Source organism: Pygoscelis adeliae, unplaced genomic scaffold, assembly GCF_000699105.1.
Source record: "Pygoscelis adeliae isolate BGI_AS28 unplaced genomic scaffold, ASM69910v1 Scaffold289, whole genome shotgun sequence".
NCBI lineage: Eukaryota > Metazoa > Chordata > Aves > Sphenisciformes > Spheniscidae > Pygoscelis > Pygoscelis adeliae.
In genome coordinates, this window is record NW_008825499.1 from 471,245 (window position 1) to 489,759 (window position 18,515).

General features: G+C 39.6%; 1 protein-coding gene across 1 annotated transcript in view; it reads left to right on the top strand.

Moving 5' to 3' along the window:
* The window catches only part of MAT2A (methionine adenosyltransferase II, alpha), a 23,912-nt gene extending 9,749 nt beyond the window's left edge, over positions 1-14,163 (top strand). Inside the window, 8 exon segments of the mRNA XM_009331515.1 lie at positions 2,268-2,390; positions 3,283-3,395; positions 4,072-4,215; positions 5,496-5,714; positions 7,170-7,335; positions 7,338-7,360; positions 10,590-10,723; positions 14,061-14,163. Coding sequence (XP_009329790.1) covers positions 2,268-2,390; positions 3,283-3,395; positions 4,072-4,215; positions 5,496-5,714; positions 7,170-7,335; positions 7,338-7,360; positions 10,590-10,723; positions 14,061-14,163 — 1,025 coding nt within the window.
* Positions 14,164-18,515: the final 4,352 nt, after the last annotated feature.

Here is an 18,515-nt window from a genome sequence, read left to right on the forward strand (position 1 = left end):
GGACAGAGCTGGTCTCTCTTTGTGCTGCCAACAAACTGGGTAGCAGTAAAGTCAAGCAAGAGAATACTGGCTGCAAGTAGCATAAAGCAAAAGGCAGAATAATTATTCTACTTCCTCTCTGATTAAGAGAAGCCTTTCTTGAAAAAAAAGTCCTTCCCAGTATGCCCAGGAAAGGAGAGTCAAGAGGGAAAACTAACTATCCATAAACCAAGACAGTGCAAAAGAGAAGGTGGAAGTTTCTACTTACTAATGGTGTTCAAAATATTCTTTTGAGGACACTTAAACATGTAAGATATCACCCCCCAGTGAAGAGCCCAAAACCTTATATGTTAACTTTCTCTTGGGTAGAGCAGATGGGGGTGTTGCTTGGGCCGACTTGTAAGTTGCAGCTATAGTGCAGCTCCTGAGCCGTGTTTTCTTTTGGTTGAATTAAATTTCAGTCAGGATGGAAAGCAGTCAAAGGTAGCAAGATGAATCTTTGTTATCCTGATACTAAAAAAACATCATCATGCCATGAAGTCTTCTATCACCATCATGCTTTGCTTGGCTGTATTCTCCCATTGGCCTGGGAGAATTTCTAGGGACTGTTGGTGGCAACTGCAGCCTTATTCTTCCATCTATCTAAGCCCCAGTTCCCCAACTTTGTGTTCTTCCAGAGCGGCTTCCCCTTTTTGTAGTGACCACACAGGAAAATCTGAGAGCCGTTCTTCTCTGCCTCACACCTGTAATGCGGAGTCTCTTCCCGCAGTGCAGGATTCACAGCACCATACATGCCTCACACATGTAAGTGATCTGCTATGCTGTAGCAGACAGGAAGAGCACTGCTGCCAGTAGAGCAGGGGCACAAGACTGAATGTGAAAATAATGGTACCAGGATACCCTGTACTGTAGTGGTATCACTACTTGGGGTTCATGTGCTGTATACATTTAGGGCTACTGTATTATTATGGACTCTCACTGTGTCCACAGTGTAATTCAGAGATACCATGCCAGCTGGGATGTAGCTTAATAGTTCAATATAGACTAATTCCTCTTACAGACAAACAGAGAAAGCTTGCCCTGTGCTAAGTTCTCAACTGCTTGTCTGGATTATCTAAGCTAAGCTGCCAATTAAAGCTAGCTTGATCAACTTTATGTGATGCTGCAGTCCATAGTTGTGCAAGTTTATAGTATATTCCTGCCTGTAATACTTAATCTTGAAATCAAATAAAATATTCAAATGAGATGGTGACTGGATGATAAAAGCAATGGATGAAATTCAGTGTTGGCTAATGCATGGGGGAAGGGAGAAATCTTACCCCCATATATAGAAAGTAGGATTTGCAGTTCACTGCAAGCATTCAGAAAAGAGATTTTGGGGTTGTAATAGACATGTTTCTGTGAAAAGAGTCGGTGCTCTGTAGCAGTAAAAACCCAAGCCAACTGTTAGGGCTTGCTGGGAAAGGAACAAAGAGTGGAACTGAGAACATCATTAAGTCATATAAATCCATGGTTGTCTTGAATACTGTGTGCAATCTGTTTCTCTACCCCCATCCCAAAAAAGGCAATAGTAAGATTGTATGGCAAGAGTAACGAATACGATCATAGCTGCACAATGTCTTTCAGTGAATAGCCTAGGCCTCTTCAGTCTGGAAAAGAGAGGATTAAATTAGATATGAAATAGAGCTGTACAGTTGTAGGTTGTATTGATGTGGTGATTTTTTTGTGATTGTTTGCTATATATTTTAACACAAAAAGGAAAAGTTTGGAGGCCAGGTGAATGCTTGAAACAAACAATGAAATAAAATATGAAATGATTCTGCTCAAAATTTGTAATGAAGTTGCATAGCTTCTTGCTCCAGGATCCTGTAGATGCTAAAAGTTTTCGTGGTTGCCAAGGGCGACTGGGTGAATTACAGTAACAAAAATCTGTCAAAGACTGGTAACGCCATCTGTTGATAAATTATGTCCCTTTAGCTTCAGGAAGACCCTGAGCTGAAATTGTTGGAGACCAAGAAACTATTTGGAGAAATAGCACTACATACTTGATCTGGAGCCACTGTGGAGATAGGATAATTGGGTAAGATGAACCCCCTCCATGCAGGCATTTTAATGTTCATAACAGCTGAAGAGAAGAGTGGTTGCACACAGACCAATACGTATGCTAAGGCTTTACACTGGGTTCCCCCTATGAGTAATTCTTTGTTCATAGAACAACCTTCAGGGTCTCCCTGTGTAACTGTAAAATAGTAGCAGTAAAATTCTGATGTTTTATCTTTTTTCTGCAGAGTGTGTAGCAAAAACTGGAATGATTTTGCTTTGTGGAGAGATCACATCTCAAGCTATAGTAGATTACCAACAAATTGTGAGAGAGACCCTTAAGAGGATAGGGTATGAGGACTCTTCCAAAGGTAAGTGAAATCCTTCATGTGTTCATTCTAAGGTCTGTTCTGCATGTGGCCAAAGTCATGTTTTTATGATCTTTCGGAAAATAAAATTAAATGGGTATCCAGGCCTAGGAGAAAACTGCACAGATGTTGATATGCATTTTTCAGTGCCTGGTACTGAAGGAGCTATTTTAAGTTAGCACACTTGAAAAAAACTTATTCTTATAAGTGCCAGGTTCTTGCTTCTCTGATGCAGAAGAACTAGTGTTTGCACTAATGTCAGAAGGTGGTTACATCTGCAGGTTTGTACAGTGAAAGCTTTAACACTGGTGTTCCTTGTCCTTGGGGTGCATACGCCTATGAAACTTGAAGTTCACACCCAAGGGAATTCTTTATGTATTCTTAACATATTTCCCAAAGTAGCTTCCTTTCAGCAGTTGAACGCCTTACATGGCTGTTCCCCTTCAGTCTTCCCTTTTCATGCATGATCTATGTGGCTTTTCTCTAATTCGATTGAACCTTAGAACCTACTACAAGAAAAACTGAATACCAGTTTCTGGTAACATTTTCCACTCTCCTCTCCCAGCTTTAATACCTAATGGTTTGAACCCTAGTCATCATAAGCAATGTAACAAACTTTGGTGGAGTACTTCGTAGGATTATACTTACCCTCTCAGTTTCAAGAGCTCAAGTTTCAACTAATACCACTAACTTGCCCACATCCTGAGACTGTTATATAAATGTGCTTATTGTCTGCTTCTATTAGCAATACAAAACCTAGTATAGGAAGCTTACACGCTTTAGAGTTTTAAAAGTTTTAGTCAAGGTAACTAGATAATCCCTAAAAGCTTCTCTAGCAATTTGTGAACTCTGAAGAATGTTGTATGACCTGACTTTACAAAACTCCCTTCACTAGGACTGGACTATAAGACTTGCACAGTTTTAGTAGCCTTAGAACAACAGTGTAAAGAGATCAAGCATGCTGTCTCCCATGGCAAGAGTGACGATGACATTGGAGCAGGGGACCAGGTAATGGGACTTAATTCCAGGCACTTACTCAAATTTAGTTTATGCACAAGCAGTTAGAATTGCGTTGGACCAGAGCCTTTCCTTAAAAGCTATTGTGCAAAGTGTAAGAAGTAGCAGCTAAACATTGTCCACTCTCTTAATCACCAGAAGTGACACGGCCTTCATTAGTTTCAGTGAAAGTGGCTTTTCCCATATCCAGTGGCCTTACTGGATAGAGCTACAATTAAGGTATATATCTGTTTTTATCAGTAGGTGTTAGTTTCTGGTCTTTCAAGTCCTTTGGGTAGCCTGGTTTTACTTCTTAGGCATCAAATACTGTTATTTTAATTGTCATGTGTGGGAAGAAGACTGAGCAGTCTTTATGAGCTTTTTGTCTATTAAGCCTTTGCAGTGGATTCTTATGGGCGCTTAAGGCGGAGTCATTCTGGTTCCAGACCCTGCTGTAGCTCTGATTCTTGTGCATGCAGATACATAAATGTTATTTCAGCATGGTTATATGACAAAGTGTATTCACCCTGCACGTTACTGCTGGCTCTTTCTAGCCTTGGGTGGTTTTAAAGTGCTATGTGGCAAAGCCAGATGCAGAAATGGAAAGAGAACATGGAAACAAGTGGCACATGGAAACAAGTGGCTTATTTCCCTGCTTTTCAATGCAGTTCCCTGTTTCTCAATGCAGGGTTTCATGTTTGGCTATGCCCCTGATGAAACTGAAGAATGTATGTCCTTAACAGTCCTCCTGGCACACAAACTGACTGCAAGGATAAAGGCTCTGGAATGGAATGGAACATGGCCCTGGGTTAGACCAGATGGGAAAACACAGGTTCGTAACATAGATCCGTAAACTGTAAGGGTGAGAAACAATAGAAATCTTTTACCCTGACTGCTACTAAATCAGAATTCATGTTTGTCAAAAATGGTGCTGTCCTTTTCACGTTCCGGGGTGGTGTGAGTTTCATATGGTACATTTGTATGTAGCACACATGGTTTGTTTAAACTGTTCTATCAGTGTCTTAGCAGATTTCTTCAAAGTAACACTTGTATTTTGCTTCTGTTCTCCTGAAGATTAACAAGTTACTGACAATCAGCTGTTTTTTTTCTGAATAAATGTCAGCATTCCAGAAGCATGAACTGGGATAGTGCTATGGTTTCTCAGTTAAAACAGGGCTGTTCTTGATTCAAACCTCATATGTACTGTACTTGATCAGTGGTCAGAGCCACTGACAGCTGTGTTGCAGAGCTGAGTGGATGAGTTACTGAGCCTACTGTAAGAGTGATGCACTTTGGCAATCTCAAAGGCAATAAGTTCTCTGTCTCCCAGGCGGTGAAATCTGCAGGAGAGGAAAGGGAAGCAATACATGTGGCATTTCCAAGACACCAAGGTGTTTTAGTCTTAATTTCTGTTGCTTAGTGGCAATGAACTGCACTGAGTTACACTGCTGCAGTTGATGCAGTGCAACATGGATTGTGTCCCTACCATTTGTCAGCAGTGCATAGAACGTGAATAGACTGTTTTCTTTATGATGTATCTATCCAAGCATTTTTGCAGGGTGGGAAAACAGAGAGGTCTTCTTAGTCTGTAAGAAAACCAATACTAAGGATGGAGCAACGCCAGTATATATTTGCATGTACATAAAAGCAGTGCAATAGGTAGCAAAGGATGCAGCCCATCATATCGTGATCTACAGTTGCCCATTTTAGCATTTTTGGAGGACCCATTTTTAGGGTCCTCCAAAAGTTATTTTGGCTTTACTTTGGTGTTTCATTGTTTAAAGTTATGTTAACATGCAAACCGTGAATAATTTTAGCATCTGCCAGTAAAATCTTAGGCTTCTGTAGCTTTCTTGCTGTTGCTTTAGTTCTCTGTGGTGATACATGTAATATCCTTTAGTTAACTCCTTTGGTACTAGTACTTCAGTACTTTCTGTATTTTTATTTTTTTCTTACAGTGATTTTACGCATACGCAACAATCCATCATTTTTCATCCCATTTCCCTTCATCTGTTTATTTTTTGATGCAGAAAATAAGTGAGGTTCATTTTCATTTTTCAAACTGGTGCTCTTGGCCTTGTGTGTTCACTGTCCTTTTTTTTTCCTCTCTAGGTCACAATGGAATACAAGGAGAGTAATGGCACAGTGGAGCCCATGCGAGTGCACACACTTGTGATTTCAGTACATCATGCCCCAGATGTAGCGCTACAACAAATACAGAAGGAGCTAATGGAGAAAGTTGTTAAAGAAGTCATTCCGGAGAAGTATCTTGATGAGGGCACAATTTATCATCTCCTTCCAAGTGAAAGGTTTGTAGAAAGTGGTCCTAAGGTATGGTACTTTGAAAAAGGTCAGCCTATACAGACTTGGATTCTACTTTGCCACATGCTTCTAAATGTTCTCTTGAACAAAAGTGCAATGAACTGGTATACCTTTAATCAAGAAAGTCTATACATTTTGAAGGACACTTCAGTCATTTCTACTGGAATTTTCCTACTGGACAGCTGGCATCTAAACTGAAGCTGTACCTGCTTGGATAGCCAAATGTACAGATTCTTCAATCTTTGCCCGTATTTTAAATGACAAAAAGCCAGCCCTTAAGTTATATGCTAAAATGCCTGACTGGAAGTATCTCTTCACTTTCACAGTAAAAATCGAAACCACAAATAACAACAGATCCGATCTTCTACATTGAAATTTTTCAGAAAGCTGAACAAATTTCAAGGGAGACCATAATGTATTAAGTCTCAGTACTCATTAGAATTTGACACGTGTTCTGCTTTCCAGGTGCTGGTACTAGGTAAGCCAGTCATTGCCGTGAAATTGTGAAATGTTTTGTTACACAAAACTCACTAGTTTTGTATAAAGAGTTCAATGAAGGATTAAAACTACAAGGTGTGCTTATGATCACACTGGGATGATACAGGGATACGGCTTCCACTGAAGAATAAATGTCAGCTTTACTCCCATATTACTTATTTGGGGATTTAAAATTAGTGGATTAATGCAGTTTATCCTCTTTCAGGATGGAGTTTCTCAACACTCTGGAGTTCATTTATCAGCTTGCAGTCACCAGCTTTGCTAATCTGACAGAAAGGCAGTAATTCTCTGCTGGTTGAACAAGTTGGATCAGCTCATCAAGTTGTAGGAGGCAGACAAAAATCCATGCGAGAGGGTGGGACTCCATTATCTGGGGCACAGGCAGGCAGGAAGAAGAAAGAAGAGTAGTACCAAGTGGTCCTTGTGCCACTAGTGAACTCACCTAGAATTTCTGAGTACTCTTGTGCTGGCAGCACTGAGCTGCAGCTGCTGGCATCTAAACTGAAGCTGGATAGAAGCCGCCGCTTCCCCTTTAGTATGTGTATCTAAGTGAAGCTTGTTAACCTTTTAGGTCATATGTGATCTGTTTTTCAGGAAGGCTTTTGTCTCTCTAAATTCTTGGCCTCCATTAAGTGTTACTGAGTGAAGTCATTGGCTAGTAATCCAGAGATAGTATTTCATGATTGCTGGTTTGAAGGGCGCACACTTTTTGTGATGTTTACAGTTGTGCCACATTCTTATCAGTCTTCAAAAGTGTCTGCAGCACAGACGGCTTAAGTACATCTCTGAAAAATACTCTAGTCACCTAGACCTCATTCATTAAACAGTTGCATGTGAAGGCGGCGAACACTGTGAACAATGAGTCATATCTGCGGCAAATACAAAACAAAGCTGTACCAAGTAACCTAGTATGGGATTGGGTAAACTGTCCTGTCTCATGAATGTATTCAATTGTTTGTCCTGCAGAGTGATGCTGGACTGACTGGCAGGAAGATCATTGTTGATACCTACGGAGGCTGGGGAGCCCATGGTGGAGGTGCATTCTCTGGAAAAGATCCCTCCAAAGCTGATCGTTGTGCAGCATGTGCAGCATATGCAGCTTGCTGGATCGCAAAATCTCTGGTGAAAGCTGGTGGTGTAAAAGAGTATTAATCCAGGTAAGAGCAACTGTGAGAGTAATACAGCATAACAGAAACTCTGTCTCATGTGTGGTCACCCACTCAGAATACATACTACTATCACAGCCGCGCTCCAGTTTCAAAAAAGCATTTATTACACTAGAATGGGGCTCCAGGAAGTTCCTCTTAGGGGTGTGTGTTGTGGTTTAACCTCAGTCGGCAACTGAGCACCACGCAGCCGCTCGCTCACTCCCCCTCGCCCCTGGTGGGATGGGGGAGAGAACTGGAAGAGCACGAGTGAGAAAAACTCGTGGGTTGAGATAAGAACAGTTTAATAATTGAAATAAAATGATAGTAATAATAATAATAATACACAAAGCAAGTGATGCACAGTACAATTGCTGACCGATGCCCAACCAGTCCCCGAGCAGCGCCCACCCCCCGGCCAGCTTTCCCCCAGTTTGTGTACTGAGCATGACGTCACATGGTATGGAATGTTTCTTTGGCCAGTTTGGGTCAGCTGTCCTGGCTGTGCCCCCTCCCAGCTTCTTGTGCACCTCCAGCCTTCTCAGTCGGTAGAGCATGGAAAACTAAAAAGTCCTTGGCTAGTGTAAGCACTACCTAGCAACAACTAAAACATCGGTGCATTATCAACTTTGTTCTCATCCTAAATCCAAAACGCAGCACTGTACCAGCTACTAGGAAGGAAATTAACTCTATCCCTGCTGAAACCAGGACAGTGTGTTATTAAGGAGCCCTATGAGGAAAGCCAAGGACATAGGCAAGGATGGTCCTGAAACAAGGAGTGTGTTCTCAGTAGTATTCTTTCTCCAACTCTGTTGTCATCCCTGGTCTAGGTACTTCTTTGCATCATCCTTGCTTTTACTTCCAGCAACTCTAGATCCTCTGCACACACATGCATGCCCAGCACTCCAGCCTGGGCTGCACAGCACACTACAGACAGTTCTGTTAGCGGTGTCTAGATGTAGTTGTGCAACCTGCTGTACAATATGGTTATATTAGTTGTAACTTAAACCGTTTTAAGCTGTATTTGAAACTACCTTGAAGTTACCATCAGTTCTCTACTGTGTGTTCCTCATATACTACTATGGTGTGAGGTGTGACTAAAAGCAAACTTCAGTTGTTTTTAAGAGTTTAAAAAAAAAACAACTTTAATAAGTCTTATATGCTCAGAAGAAATGCACTTCCCTCCTGTGCATGAATTTTTGGGACTACTAAGTCTAAGAAGTCAAAAGAGGTGTTTTATTGACCCCTAGACAGTTTCACCATTAAACATGAACCTAATGTGAATGCTAAACAGTTGAGGTTTGTCTAGACAGTTTGCAATATCAGTTTATAGACATGCTTATTTTGAGTAGCTGCTATGTAATAACTTTAACCCAGTACAACAAATTACTACAGTAAAAAGTAGCAGTGATCTGGCTGATGTTTTGCTGAAGAGGTGTGTTTAAAACCTTTTACTTGCTCCATAGACCAGAGGAGAGGCCCGCTGGATGTGGTTATGATCAATGACATAGTATCCAGACATCCCAATTAGGAACAAGGCCCCTTGCTTTAGATGTTGTGCATGTGTTTGATATCTGATTAAACTTAAAGTCTGGAGTTAGTCAAGGAAAGGGGAGATTGGGAATAAGCCAAGCACAAATAGTGATGGTTAGCAAATTGTTGATAATATTTTTTTATATTTTTCTGAGGGGAGAGAAGACAAACTTCTGATTTCTTGGTATGCATATTTTGAGTGGCATTTTTGAACACATACATTCCTGTCTTAATTCTTGAGTTGGGTGGGAATGCTGTTATTGCAGTAATTCAGAGACCCTCCTTAAATACCTGGGCCCGACTCTAGACAAGGCAAGATTGATTTTGTTAACAGCAAACTATGGAGATGTCAGATACTAGCAATGAAGGTAAGATGGGAGGAGAGAGGAGGATGGGAGAACAGAAAAGCAAATGTCCCGTGAAGTCACAGGAGGCTGGGTTAAAGGTTAACGAAAGGAAGAATGTATCAAGTGGAAATGCAAAAGTGTTTTCAGCCCATTAGTGTCTGTGTGCTACACTAAGACCTTGCCAGCCTCCACTAAGGCTGACAATTGAGCTGACTCTGCTATGGATATTGTTTCCATGCTAACCACTTTTTCATACTGAAAGGGCAAAATGGATAATGGAGGGAACTGCAGACTAATTAACTGTATATTATCACAAATACCATGTAGTCTTTTTTTAGTGTGATATAGAATTGTCAGCTTATTGGTTAATGAAAAACATACTTAGCATGATCTCAAAATTAGCTAAGGGGAAGATAGTCATGATTAGGGCAGTTTCTAACAAAAATCAGTTCTTGGTTACTAAGAAGTACATAGAACCGAGATGTTGGACTATTACTTCTTGAAATCTGTAGAAAGTAGACACAATGAGGAAGACCAGTGACAGCCACAGAATGGTTTGCATTGCTTAGTGACATTCAAGCAAAACATTTTCATCCAAATACACCATGATGGAAAAAAGTGAAGTGTATGTTAGCCTATACTGCAGCAGGACTGGGAAAGGGACTGAATGATAAAAGCAGATACATTTCAGGAGAACCTGTCAGTGCTGTGCTGTGCAGTGCTGTGGTGAAAAAAAGCTAATGTGATTCTTGGATATCAGAAAGGAGCTATAGAGCTCCTCTGTCCTTCTTTCAATGAAGTGAAATTACAGGGAATACTTCCTGGGTTACTTTGTCTACTGCTGATAGCTGTGTTTTAAAAAGGACATGGAAATATTGGATGATGTTCCAAGGAGTGCATGGAAATAACTCACTCTGGGAAAACGTCTGTGAGTGCTTTAGGAACATGGAGCTTGTTCTCATCTTGTCCTAGACAATCTTTGCTCTGCCTCAGCGAAAAACCCCAGAAATATTTGTAGATCTCAGAGTCTCCAGTCTCAAAGGCATGAAATCCTTGTGTCTAGCTGAGGCTGAAGGATGCAGAATGGCAGTATCTGAGGATGATTAGAAAGTACCTCTTTGGCTTTCAAGGAGTGTCACTTAGGTCTGATATTTGACCAGGCTGAGCATTCTCTGAGGAAAACAGATGATTTTCTCACATAAAAGACAAATAGCAAAAGCATATCTCCTAGCTTTCTTTATGCCGAAAAGGTGTGCATAAAATCTTCCCCTGATACATAAGATAAGCCTTTCCTTTCTTTTAAGGAAAAAGTAGGCAGGACTGTTTTAACTGTGTTTGGGTTGCATGCATGTGTTCTACAGCTATCATATGCTATCGGTCTGAGTCATCCTCTTGCGATCTCAGTGTTTCATTACAGAACGTCAGACAGATCTGAAAAAGAACTGCTTGAGATTGTGCAGAAAAACTTTGATCTACGCCTTCGAGCTATCATAAGGTTTGTGTGCTATTAGTACTTACGGAAGGGAATCATATTTTTAATGCTCTCTTTAACAGTTTAATGTTAAAGTCTCTGGCTTCTAACCTCATGAAAGTCACCTTCATCATAAATCTGTAATTGCTGTCATTTCTGTTCTTCCCTTACCCATGCACCCAGTACAACATATGAGGGCCAATTCATAAATCTGGTCACAAAATGTACTGAAGAAGTAAGACTGGTCTAAATTATACCATATCTCCCAGTAACCCTGGCAGTGTGCTACATTGCAGTTCATTAGTCAGTGTGCTTGGTAAAGTAGAATTAAAATTTAACATTAGATGTAGTTAGGCTTTCCAGTCTGTTTACAGGGTGTGTAAGGCTCCCAACCCCTGCCTTATCTGGAAGGCACCAGAAATATTGGCTCTTTCTGAAAGAAGTACTGGGGTAAGTATGGTCTCCTTGCCTTTGATCTTTCGGTGGCAACAACTTGTGAGACAACTGCCACAAGATAGAAAGGTTCTGGTGCCCTCACTTCACAACCAATCCCATTGAAATGAGTGGGACATTATGTGCTGTAATTTGCCCTTGCTCATGCCCAGAAGCTGAGTGACACCCTACCACAATAGTGGCAGTATGGTGTTTGCTGTTGGTCTTCTGGGCATATTGGCCATTAGCCCAGAAGAGAAAAGACACCCTTAAGTGACTGGCTTCTTCATGAGGTGTAAGTGTAACATACCTTCTGCATCAGAAAAACTGAACACTGAGAGCCTGTCTCTAGTTGTCATGCAGTCTTGTGCGGCCTGTTTGAAGTCAACTAAACTTAATTAAAAAGGAATCCAGGTTTCTTAAATGCTCTCAAGATTTCGTAAGTCATTGAAATATTGTATGCATTTGAAAAACAGAACAAGAATAAAAATCCCGCCATGAGATGAGCTGTCTTGAAGTGAATATTCAGTTGTGATTGGAAGCGTCACTGAGGCTACCATGCAGTCAGAAAGGACAAGAAAACCCAAACCTACTTACATTGCTTCCTGCAGCCAACCCAGCTATATTCCTTTCTGGAATATTTCTGGACCTGAAAAAGCAGGTCTTTTTAGACAAACATAATCCTTACACTTAAAGAAGCATGGGAATTACCCTTTTTTTTTGAGAGAAGAAAGGGCTGGAGGAGAGAAGCAGATCAAGCACCTGTCCTTATCAGCAATTACCCACCTACATTCCAGGGAGCTGTAATTTGACCCTAGCATTTTTCCGTCTTTTTCTTCCTTTCGTGAGCAACTCATGTGATTCTTTATGTGAACTTTGAGGAGGTAGAGCTTGTCTATTTGTAGTACAGCTTCCGAAGACCTAGTGGTACAGGCTTATCTTCTCAGTCCTGAAGAACTTTCGAATCTCTTGGCTGATTTTCACCAAACTTGACAGGCTCAGGCTGGACTTCCTAAAGTTTCATGAAATATGCAACTAATGGAGAGAAACACTATCTGTTTCCTCTTTTAAGGGAGCAACCACACTGTGAGTTCACCTGTTATTAAACTCTCTGAAATTGACATGGGAGCTCAAGCCTGAGACAGATACCAGCAAGAACTTGACTCCATGCACAGAAGAACCACTTTGTCACCTTAAGCAATGCAGGTCTTAAAACTTCTGTTCTAAAATATACATGTTCTAAACATACATGTTCTAAACATACATGTTAGCTATCTCATTATTTGAGGAAAATGCTTTTAATGATTCACTTCTCTTTCAAATCCAGAGCTATTAATATAATTCTAATCTCTATAATCCAGAGGAATCTTGAGCATAATTGACTCGGAGGGGAGAAATGTCAACATGTTAGTGAATAGGAAGTCTCTTTTTTACCTTAAAAAAGCAAAGACATTTCTGACAAGCTATATCAACATTTTGCTGGTGTGGCTAGCCTTTAGCACTCCTTTTCAGAATGTTTCCTGAACATATATGCTGAGAGTAGAGCTGACTTACATTTTTAATTGTCTGAGATAATGCAAGGCGTTATGGCAACTTCTGTTGCTAGGTAATGTTTTCCAAGAGTTACCAGTTCACAAGTACAATCAAAACTCTTCTTTGCCTTTGTCATTATGGCAGTTCACTGCCGTCAGTAATTTGTGTGGTGGTTCCCAGACACTTTCCTTGATTTGGTGTGCTCAAAAATGCTGCATTTTTAAAATAAATTGTCATAGCCCTGGAAGTGCTATGTGGCAGTAAGCTTATGGCAATAAGAAGGGAAGAAAGCAGGCAAAAACATGAGCATTGTTTAGTGAATATTTCCTTGCTAAACGTTACCTCACGATTTTTAAAATCCTGTATGCACCAAAGTACTTCATGATGTCTTACTTTTCATTTAGTCAGCACTCACATTTTCATGGCTTTTGTATTAGGGTCAAGCACAAATGACTGTAGTAGCCACTGGAGCATGTAATCTTGTTCCAAAACATTACTTGAAACAAGACTTAGCTGCTGTACATCATAAATGACCCCATAAGTGCGAGAATGTGTAATCTCTTCACCATCTGAAACATATTCATTTTCCTGTTAGTATTTGTGCTTCTTTCCTTACTTTGCCATTCCTCCACCAATTTTCTCTCCAGCAGCTCACAATATGAATCATCTATTTTAAATGTGCTTTCAAAGATAATTAAACAACATAATACCAAATAGAAGAAAGCCCAAGTAGAAGAAAATGTTTCAGGCCTTTCATGAAATAAAGAGAAACTTCTGTGTAGATACCTGTGGCTACCCATTTAGCACAGCTGCGATCCACTATATTATGCAGGCTAAAAAGCAATAATCGTGACTTTCACCTTCATTAGTTATCTAGTCATAATCAGTGTTAAGCCCTACTCTAAATAGTGACTTTGTGCATCTATATAAGCAGTTAAACCTCCACAGTTACTCAGTTACTCGGTCTACTAGATCATCATCTTTGGCTGCTTCTTTTGAGATCATAATTGTCTTTCTGGCACAGTAGCATTAGAAAATATTCTATATTACACTTGCAAGAACAGAAAACACATTGATGCTTGCACAGGTATAACTGAACTTTATTCCAATTGTAATGCTTCTGCATTGTAATGCTTATAAAGCCTAACTGCATACTTAGCACATCTCTGATACATTTGAAGAAAGCTGGCTGTTTCTAGTCACTTTAAAATTGCAACCATCAGCTCACTACTTTTCCTGCTGTAAATCTGGGTGATTGGGCAAGGAAACAACACCTAGGTTTTACTGTCTTTCTTCCAGGGATAATACTGATTATCCCTCTGATGTGTCTCAATCATAATATACGATGGATTAGAGTTACATGTAAGACCTGCTTCTTATTTTTCTTTTCACTAAGGGAGCTGGATTTGAAGAGGCCAATCTATCAAAAACCAGCTTGCTATGGGCACTTTGGGAGAGAAGAATTTACATGGGAAATACCCAAAAAGCTTGTGTATTAAGCTTTTCAGAATGTTTCATGTAATTGACAGGTGGTTTAATAATCGGATAAAATGTCAAGCTGTTCAAGAAAAGACTGTATCTGCTCTTTTTAAAAAGACATTCTGTAGTTAATGGATTTACTGAAAATTATTTCTATTTAATTTCCAAGTTTCATAATGGCCTTACACTTTAAATGCATGCTGCTCTATCTAACATACTCTTCAGCTTTGTCTTTGGTAACGTGTGAACAATTTTGGCCTTTGGCTGTGTTCAGATATTAAGTGCACAGGTGGTTGTGGAAGTTGAAGTCATCCCTGTTCTGCCAGGGAAGCCCACTACTGCTTACCCAGTTAACTTTGTACTGAAGTGGATGAAGTTGGTGAGGTAACTTCCAACAGCTGCCTGTGAGAGGAAAGCAGTAATAGCACAAATTGACGTAATTCTTTGGGCCAGGACTTCCACGACTACAGCTTTAGTTATGGTTCTTCTAGCCCAACGAAATTAGTAAAAATACCCATTTTGGGACATTGTTCATTGTAACTCTAAATATACCTAGCTTTGAGGTAGTATTACCTGTTTGCTTTTACATTGTAGTTTTGCAAGCATATCTGTGAAAACTGATGAACTCCTATGTTCTAATTCTTTTACTCATTTATAGCAACTTGAGCAACCTGATCTAGTTGAAGATGTCCTTGCTCATTGCAGGGGGGGTTGGTCTAGATGACCTTTAAAGGTCCCTTCCAACCCAAACTATTCTATGATTCTATAGCTACTCCTTCTCAAAGTGAAATTTTCCACGTCTGCATGAATTGGAATTGGCTGTATAGTTTCAATTAACTTTCATTTGGCCACTTCTGAAATGTAAAAAAAAGTATTTGTAAAAACCACTTGGAGGACATTATCTTCCTTTGACTTCTCTGGCTGAAAGCACAAAATGGAGAGAGAGAATTCATAATCATTTAGCTTCTCTTCAAGGACTAGAGAGGATGAAAAGGCTTGTATACAGAAAGTAGCAATTCTGACCAGCAAATTTATCATCAAATTGTAAACTAAGACAGAATGTTGGAATGCTGTAACTGCTCTTACTTGCCGGGGAATTTTAATAGACAATTAAGCAATATGGCTACCCTGTCCCCAATAAGAGGAAAATACAGGTTTCAGTGGTAAGTCTAATCAAATGCAAGTAGCTGAATATAACATGAGTCTCAAGCAAGTTTTAAAAAGCTGCTTCCTTTCATGTAAAGACTGACTGATCCACTGATAGACCAGAGCTGAAGTGAGGTCGTTGTACAGCTGTACCTATGCCTTACCCGGCCTGGTACAGTTAACCTGATCTAGCACAGTACTGCTGCAGTCAGTCTTGTGACCTACAAAAAAGGCAATTTTTCTTCCATAAGAAAACGAAATTTGTTCCTGGAATAAAATTCTTTTGTGGGCTTTTTTTCAGTTTTTTGTTTAATGACAAGTTTTCCTTTTTATCACAGGACCCTGGACTGCGTCTTTGCCTGAAACTAATCCAGTTTAGTATGCATAAGGCCATGCAGGCATAAAACATGTCATTAACCTTTATTAAAATTTGTTCAAATTGGTATTGCCTGGGAAATAGTAATGTAGCTTGTTAGAAGTTTTGAAATGTCAGAATAGCTTCCACTTCTAGTAATATAGGGGTACAATGTTTAAATGGCAAGGGATTGCAGATATCACTATACAGTAAACTGACTATAATAACCTTTCGGAAGACATTTCAGTAAATGGGCATATAGTCTCAATGTTACAGCTGTCTCAATTACAGCTAGTATCAATTTTACTGTCATGATAGTTCACCTTTCCAGACTTGAATAGTGCTTTGGTAAGAAGCTGTGATGCTTTGTTTGTCACAGGAGAAGACAATTTTGGTATGAAAAAGTCCCTTGTTAAATTTAATGAGGCAATGATTTGTTCAATGGAGGTGTCTCTTAATCACTGCTCATTTTATAAAAAAAAAAAAAAAAAAAGCAGAGCTTAGGCTTTTCTAACTGTTCAACAGCTGGAGGCTACAGGAGACAAATTGGACCACAGTGTGTTTCAGACAGTAAGAACACATTTCTGCAACACTTCTTTCACCTTGCTCTCTGGCTTCCTATAAATAGACTTGAGATCAAAGTTACAGATCTTTTCTTCAAGGAGTTGGATAGTCTCTGTCTCCAGAGTACAAAATTTTCTTTCCCCTCGTTGTTGATTTGTGTTTCTAAGTAGCCAGGAGCACCAGCTGCAGAAGAAATCCCTAACCACAGATTGGAACAGGTACAGTATACATCCAATCTCCAGAGATCCCATCTACACATTTTAGCAAGTTTTCTAATAACTAGTGAATTAATTTTATTTACATAGGGTAGCTAATTTGCCCTATGTAAAATTTTCCTCAAGAACAGCAAAAGACATATGCCTTGTTTGAAGCAAGCAGAGAAAAGCTACCTCTGCTAAATTTGTAGTGTCTAATCCGAAGTCAGAGACAAAACTATTGCTCCACAAAATCAGTGAAGTCATTTTTTTCGAATGATTGGCATGTTTTCCCATTAGCATTCTAGAGATGAATCACTTAAACTGGAACCTCAGAAATAAAAAAGGGTGCGAAATCAGACATAAGCATTAAGATGGCAGTTATTGCTGAAAGTTTAGCTAAATTATAATGTGACCTACGTACAGGGATCAATCAAAATATTTTTATTTCCAAATGTTGCAACTATTGCTTTATTCAACTTGTTATTTCAATATCAAATGAACAGGCTCTTCTTTGAAATATGTGGTTACAATATGTTATAAATATCTCCCAAAATGTAGTGGCTCATAATCTGTGTAAGAAAAAAATTATAATCGCACATCAGAAGAAGAACACAATAGTTTATGCATTGTGTTTTGCGACTTCATCCAAAGTAGCAGGCTGTATGGATATTGAGCTAATAGAAAAAAGCTACGTGAATGAAAAATCTGTATTGCAGAAGATTACTTGCGTGTATGATACACTGTAACATGTAGAGGTATTGGTGGCTGTTCTAGAAAACAATTTTTTCAAATAGTGAATTTGGATGGGCACTTCCAAAAGCTGATGATTCTTGCTGGATTGCGTGAGGCAGAATTAAACCTAAATCTTTCAAAAGGGCATAGTTTCACCCAAACCTAGGCTAGCCAATTAGGGAAGAAAATGAACGAAACAGAAGTGCCAGCTTGGCTCTGAAAGTGCCCTTCATATCTTTCTGGTCTCAGAAGAGATGAAGGGTCTCTGCATGCAAAATGAAGACATTAAATTAAGAAAGGTCAAACCTGTTCTGTTAGCTGTGTGTCAGGATTAGCTTTGTGACTCATGCTTTCAGAGTACATCACAAGAGCAGCTGCACTAAAAAAATACAAAACTTGGAGATGTGTTTAATCTTCCTTCCAAGATGTACTTCCGAAATCAATTTTCAGCTGTGCTGAACCTAATAAACCCCATCTAGAGCCATGCAGACATTATTATATATGCCATTTTCCTAGCTATATTTCGATTAAATACTATATAGAGAAATGCAAAGTAGAATGCTAGTTCATTACTATTTAATTCATTTAATTCCTAAGGAGCTGAAAGCAATTAGTGGAATGGAAATGAAAGTGCCTATCTTTACTTCATGCTAACAGACAGAATGAACTTTTTATCTAATAATTCCCCAGTTTATAGCTCTGCCCTGCCTTCACCTTATGATACAGAAGGAAATCCCTTCCTTACCACCTTCCCCACTCAAGATTTTTGGCCAGAATGACTCTTGGCTCATTCTGGGTGAAGCTGTAGAAGGAAGAGGACTGGATGAGAGTTAAAACGGGAAGGCTGGAGCAGAGCTTTTTCATCAGGAGCTCAACTGTCCTGCAGCAGTCCGGTGTGGCTGTCAGAACTGGGATGCAAACTAGTAACAGATGGCACAACCTTGTTTTCCTCTGCTTTTCAACAGGGATGATACCAGCATATAAATGGATAAGCCTTACTGCCTTTAACAACTTCAAAAAAAATCCATAGGCCTCTCAAGCTGCATAAATAAAAATAATACATTACTCTCTTTGGCCAAGTACTGTTAAAAACTGGAGCATTTTATCACACTTTTATCTCAGCAATAAATAAAAAAGTCAGCCCCACTAATGGAGCGTCTAGAGACAGCTGCACGCATTTCAAACTGCATCTTACTTAGTGGTCTGCTTGACCTCTCCAGTATAGTCCTGCATATTAAAGAAGACAGGTCAGTAAAATATTACCCAGGCATTCTTTTAAACTTTTTGGCAAGAAAAGCTGCATCTACATCAAGGCTTTCCTAGCATACCTGCAGTAGTTGGAGTGCCAAATCCATCCTGATTTTTTCAAATTTAACAT